Genomic DNA, 6,642 nt, shown 5'->3' with positions numbered 1-6,642 from the left:
GCTAACCGAACGCCTCCGCTCACTCATTTTTTTACGTAGCAACGATACCAATGTATCGTACTCCATATTAAGCGGCAATTTAACATGACACCGTGGAGGTGAGCTATACCTTACAGATTTATTCTCCACCACAATCTCACCCCCCAATACAGTGAAACCCTTATTTTTGGCACTTCAGACATTGTAAAAAATTGATTGATAAGGAGAAGAGAGAATAAACGTATGTTTGAAGTTTAAGTTTTGAATGAATTTTTATAAAATTGAAGCGCCTATAAATAAGGCAAGTCCGACCTTGGGGTGTACAATTTTTCAAAGTAATTCGCATTATTATACTGCGTTTTATGTATTTGAATTATTGTTATGTCAGTTAATTATTGGTGGGGCCTAAAATCAGCCTATTTCGCAGTACTGTACTACGAAATGTCATAAAAAATCATTTTTTTAATATTTCGCAGTTTTATACTGCGAAATGCCTTAACGGCAAAAAATCCGTTAAGCCAATTCGCAGTATAAAACTGCGAAATACCCATTAATGTACCTTTTTTTTTAAAACATTAAAAAGTACTTTTTGTACAAAAAATTATCATTTAAGTTTCGGACTCCTCACAAACACAAAGGAGAAAATCCTTAGACATAGCCCTTGGACTTTAAATACTATGTTCTTGATAAATAAATAAATACCGTTGGAAAAGAAAATAATACCTTCAGAAACAAGAAGCGACAAGTACAATCTTTACATATATATTAACTACAAGTCCTAGTCAGTAGAATAGGAAGTGCTTCAATGGAGTCAGTCTACCAAGGTCCTGAACTTCCTGCGATCTCATTTTGCATACAAGTATGCGCCTCAGTTGTCCAGAACTGTGTTTCATCTCGGATAGCCCATAATTCGATGTTTTCATCATAGTCAGAGCCATCCTTAGAACCAAAATCTCCATCATCATCATCATCATCATCATCATCATCATCTATACCTTTCTCTGAATCAGAATTTTCATATTCAAACAATTCATCTAAACCATCAAATTGTTCAAAGTAGTTGTCGTCTTCAACTTCATCATCATCTTGACGATTCTTGCAATACTCGTTCACGTCACCTTTGGCAAAAGCCTTCCTTCTTTCTCTTCTCATTCTCTTCCCCTCCCTAACAAGTTTCATCAGCTGATCTTTTATGACCAGCATTTCATCCTTCTCCAATAGTTTGCCTCTATCATTATAGCCTTCTACTAGAAAGACAGAGTCTCTCTGCCCCTTCACACTCACATAGAATAACTCAGGGTGCCTAATCAGCATAGCCCTTAATTTGTTAGGCAAGCCAAACTCCTTCCTAAAATGTGTCAAGTGATCAACCAAAGTCCTCTTCTCAACCATCATTCCCAAAACTTCCCTCGCCACTGCACAAGCCCTCTTTTCTGCATTGATCGATTCTTTATAGAAATCTTTTACTTTTGTTTTATACGGACACACATCCGGTAATTCTTTAAACATTATAAGGTACTCCTCATGCCGCCTCTTCAAATTAAGTCCCCTTCGAAGTTTCAAATGCTTGAACTTTAATGGTCTATCTACAATCAATCCTAGTGAAACATGGTCAACTGCACGAGATGGTAAAGCATTCGCTAGAGCTGGATCACAAGAAACAAGCTCAAGGGCACGACCATAAGAAGTATCCACAACACGAAACTTATCAGGGTACTCATTGCAAAGGCGAGAACGGAAATTAACAGGCAAACCAAGATCAGGTGCAATATGAACTAGCTTGGACAGTAATAGTCTATGATGGGTCGTGAGCATTAGAAGCTTCTGTAACTTAGCAGCCAAAAGAACTGACACGGCAGATTTCAGTTCCAATTCTTTACGAAACAGGGCAGCAGCAGCTGGAGTGAGGCGAACACACAGCTGAGAAAGTGGTTTCGTGGCGTTGTATGGAGTAGGAGGTGTTGGTATAGTGAAGAGCTCAAAGATTGTCGGATAACGATGAATCATCGAAAGAATAGACCGAGGTTTTGAGAGGGTTAAATAGCCCCTACATTTTGAAAGAACATTGATAGGCATGAAATGCTTTGGTTTTGAAAGTAGCAGTGTTTTAAGCTTCTGAACGAACCGAATATTGTTGTTCTTGACGACATGTTTGTCCAACTTGCGATCTCGGACTAGTTTGTGAGGCCCTGGATTAGAGCAAGTAATAGAGGTAGAAACAGAAATGGTATTTTTCTTGGGGAATTTGCTGGATTTAGAGAAATAATGGTCTCTGCTTTTACCGGGTAAGAAATCTGAGTGGAGAGGGAAAGTGCACTTGTTGCTTTGGAGTTGGATTTTTACAGGGAAAGTGAGCATCATTTCCATGGTGAGGTGTTTCATCAACGTCGGAGCAAATTATCAAACAGTTGGTGTGCACTCTCTAAAACATTTAACTTTTGGGTTACGAATCATTTTCCAATATTTTCTAAATAAGCAAGCCTCTTAGGCAGGAAATGCACATGAGAGATTGAACTTACTGGACTTAAGGAGATGCAATGCTTAAAATTTTGGCAGAGGTTTTGCTTGTCTCTAAGCCGACCCTTCTAAAAGAAAGGACATTCTTGTTTTTAAAGAAGAGAAAATCTAATATAAGAAGACGGACACATTTTGTTTTCTACTCAAACATAAATATTTTGATTGATAGAGAGAGAAAAATATAAATGACAAATTAACCTAACCAAACAAAGAAACGAAATTATTCGTTTTTCCCTTTTCTCTTTCTCCACCACTTTTACCCTCTCTCCCTCCCTCCCTTCCTAGTTTCCAAACAAAGCTGATCTTAGAGAAAGTCTATTGCTTGGTACCACGAAAGAAGTATTTCTCTCCATATTTTACTCAGTTGTTCATTTATAAATTATTGATAGTAACATGTAAATAATTAAAATGAAAAAAAAAATCCCCTACTTCATCTTGCAAGTTGCATCATTACACCACTAACACAATTATATGTCACTAAACTAACGAAATAGGGAATATATTTGAGCATGATGGGCTATTCTTGAAATTGTTGATATACTTGATTTAGCTGTAATCATACTTTATATTATGAACACACACATATATCTTTATTTATTATGTCCTTGTGCATCTTATTGGCTATTACTTAAGCATATGCATACATCCACGAAGATGAGGATCTTCATACGATTGATATGATTATGGCACATTCGAATATCATGAGCGGTTTTATATTATTATGGCACGATGTTTATGCCAGGTGCCTATTGTTGTGGCATGAGTTCATGCTGTGAGGTTATTATTGTGGCACGGGATTTATTTCATGCAATTATTATCATGGCACAAGATTTCCACCATGCAGCGTGTGGATATAGATTGTCATGACCCAAATTCCCACTAAAGGTCGTGATGGTACCTAACTTATAGTTCACGACAAAGTCTCGAAAGCAAGCTCCTAAGTAGTTGAATGGGTGCGACTGCTACCTGCCTCAGAATCTGCACAAGAGATATATGCAGGACTATAGTATGAGCACAAAATTACGATACTCAATAAGTATCAAATCCAACCTCAAAGAAGTATCGATACAGACACTTACTAACAATTCAACAAACAAGTATGAACATAAATATATCGGGGAAATAAGGCAACATATTACCAAATAAGCTCAAAGGTCAAGGCACAACAAATTAAAAAAATTAGACATCCTTTTTCAGACAAAGAAAATACATTACAATGTCAAATATCTCAATTACTTTCATAAATCATGATATGAATCAATTGTCAATATATATAAGCTACTGCATGAGTCTTAGATGAAAATGTATGCTCATGATCTATCCTCAATACCTCACAACACAAATATATATGCCTGACACTGACCAAGTATCCAATTAAGCACCAATCTGGCCTGCGCTCACAGTGCTCAAAGTAACATGGGTAATCACCTAACTCCGGAGAAATAGATCCATATCCAAGAGTTGTTGCAGTGTGCAACCAGATCCAATCGCAATGCCATCGATATTCAGTAACCAATATCTGCTCATAACGTTCTTGGTGCCAGGTCCTCAACCTTCCTCAATATCAACTCTCCAACTCATGCATATGCATATGGAGTGACATAATACATATGCACCGGGATGTAATAATAAGATGCAGATGAATATTCACATTAAAAGAGATGGCTATGGTTAATCATGTTATCAACTTCTCATAACAGTTCAATATATTTATTTAATATTCTTAAGTCGGATCGTGGTATCAACAAGAGCAAAGTAAGACAATAACCAATAAATTATTAATGAAATAAGGCAATTGTGCAACTATGACAAAATTAGAAATCGCTCATCATGGTGAATGAAGTTCGTCATATTCAAATCAACAAGTCATAACCCTAGCATGGTCTCTAATCATGATTAAAATTTATCACGTAGTCATAGAATCAATGAAACATGGATAATCATTATAGAGAGTCCAAATAAGGCATATCTTAATCTTGACTCTGTCCGCTATGGTCACAACCCAGCTACACATACACGCTTATCACCTCGCATATACATGGCTCCTAAATCAAGAAATAGGTAGAAATAAATCACCTATGGGGAGAATTTCCTCTTATAAGGATAGACAGGAGACTTACCTTAATCTAGTAACACTGTCAATAGGGGTGTTCATAAAAATTCGAAAAATCAAACCAAACCGAAAACCAAACCAAACCGAAAACCAAACCAAACCGATCAAAAAAATCGATACTTTTTGGTTTGGTTTGGTTTTGGTTTTGAATTTTAATAAACCGATCAAATTTGGTTTAGTTTTGGTTTTAATCAGAAAAAACCAAAAAAACCGAACCAAACCGACTATAGGAGTAGCTATTTAAAATTTATTATTACACCTATATATATGTATATTTTTATACAAAGTCCCAAAAATTTTATGGTAAATGTTAATCATTTGCACTTTTACTACAGTTCTTTACCATTACATTATAGTTTGATTGGTATTTTTCTTTTGTTAATGTAAGAATCCATTTCTTGTTAAAAATAATATATTTTTAATTGAGTCCTTAAATTATTCATCGCTATTTGATTGAAATAATCATCAACATATCTTGGTAAATAATAGATTTCTCAAAGGGCAATTGATTTGATAGCGTTACGTTGAAAATGTGGTCGCCGGAATATGTGTTTGATAGTGTATGTCTTATATTTAAGAAAAAACCCGACAAATAACTGAAAATACCGAAAAATCGACATAAACCGAATCGAGAAAAAACCGACTTAATTGGTTTGGTTTGGTTCTAATATTTGAAAAATCAACTTACTTGGTTTGGTTTCTTTTTAGGAAAAAACCGATCCAAACCGAACCATGAACAACCCTAACTGTCAACCTTCCAAAATTGCTTTTACTTTTAAATCCAACTCTCAACGACTCGAATCTAGTCAAATAATACATAAATGAGTTAATAATAAGCTTTAGGAAATGACTTCATAACAAAATAAATTATTCTTTACCCCAGAATCAAAATGTATACACTGGGCCTTTGGCCTAGAATCCAAAATTGATCATAGAAATAGATTACTCATAACCCCATGATTCTAAATGTAATTTTTACCTAGCTATACTATAATAGAAATATATTTACTATCTTTATTTAAGTTCCTTGTTAATTACTTTATATACCTATATTTACTAGTTTTATACAAAATCATAAAAAAGAGGAAATGTAACATACCTTAAATATAACATATGAGTTACAGATAATCCCCATACATAAGATTCTTTCCTTTTCTAAAAGAATTATAAAAACATCTTCCAATTTTGTACTTACCCACCGTAAGAATTCTCCTTTACCTAATGCCAAAAATCTTTCTAACCCAAAAATTTCGCTTACTCACTCCTCTTCCAAAGCTTTTGATATTCGATTTCTCTCTTTCAATCATCCACTGTTATCCCCCTACATTGCAGATTCTTTCTTCTTCCAAAGATTTTGATATCCGATTTCTCTCTTTAAATAATCCAAAATCTCAGTACAGAAGAAATCCGAAATCTTGCTCTACAATCAAGTTGTGGGGTAATTTGTGGATACAATACTAATACAATTATAATACTATTATATTAAATTTTTAGTGTAGAGTTGTGATTGAAACTTGAGGAAAATAAGATCATAATTGTATCACAATTTTTTAGAAATGTGTCGCGATTGTATTATAATTATATATGTATATAATTGTTGCAGAAATTGTATCACAAATGTATAATAATTGTATATTCATTGTATATTGTTACGAGCAGTTGTGAATTTGTGACGAATTCCACAATTTTTATCACAAATATGATAATTGTTTATTAATTTATTAGTATTGTATCAGGTATTATTTTGGGTATTAATGTACCAGATACAAGTTAGATACAATTGTGATACAAGTATGATACATTTATGTTTTACGCATTGATGTATCTGATACAATTCAACTACAATTATGATACAGTTATCATACAGTTTTTGAATATTTTTTAATAATATAAAGCTATAGGCAATAATGAAGAGAGAAGATGGAGATTCTGGACGTAGATTAAGGGATTTTGATTTTTTTTTTTTAAAAAGGGGAGAGAAGCGGAGAAGGGAAAAAAAAGAAAGGATGTAATTGAATCCCTTAATTGAATGC

At 34.2% G+C, this 6,642-nt stretch overlaps 1 protein-coding gene across 1 annotated transcript; it reads right to left on the bottom strand.

Annotated features, from left to right (window-relative positions):
- Positions 1–640: 640 nt before the first annotated feature.
- LOC109242763 (protein ROOT PRIMORDIUM DEFECTIVE 1) lies at positions 641–2,806 on the bottom strand. Its single transcript, XM_019409609.1, has one exon. The coding sequence runs from the start codon at positions 2,359–2,361 to the stop codon at positions 796–798; it is 1,566 nt and encodes a 521-aa protein (XP_019265154.1). The 5' UTR covers positions 2,362–2,806; the 3' UTR covers positions 641–795.
- Positions 2,807–6,642: the final 3,836 nt, after the last annotated feature.

This window comes from Nicotiana attenuata, unplaced genomic scaffold (assembly GCF_001879085.1).
Source record: "Nicotiana attenuata strain UT unplaced genomic scaffold, NIATTr2, whole genome shotgun sequence".
Lineage (NCBI taxonomy): Eukaryota > Viridiplantae > Streptophyta > Magnoliopsida > Solanales > Solanaceae > Nicotiana > Nicotiana attenuata.
This window is presented reverse-complemented; position numbering and strand designations above follow the sequence as displayed.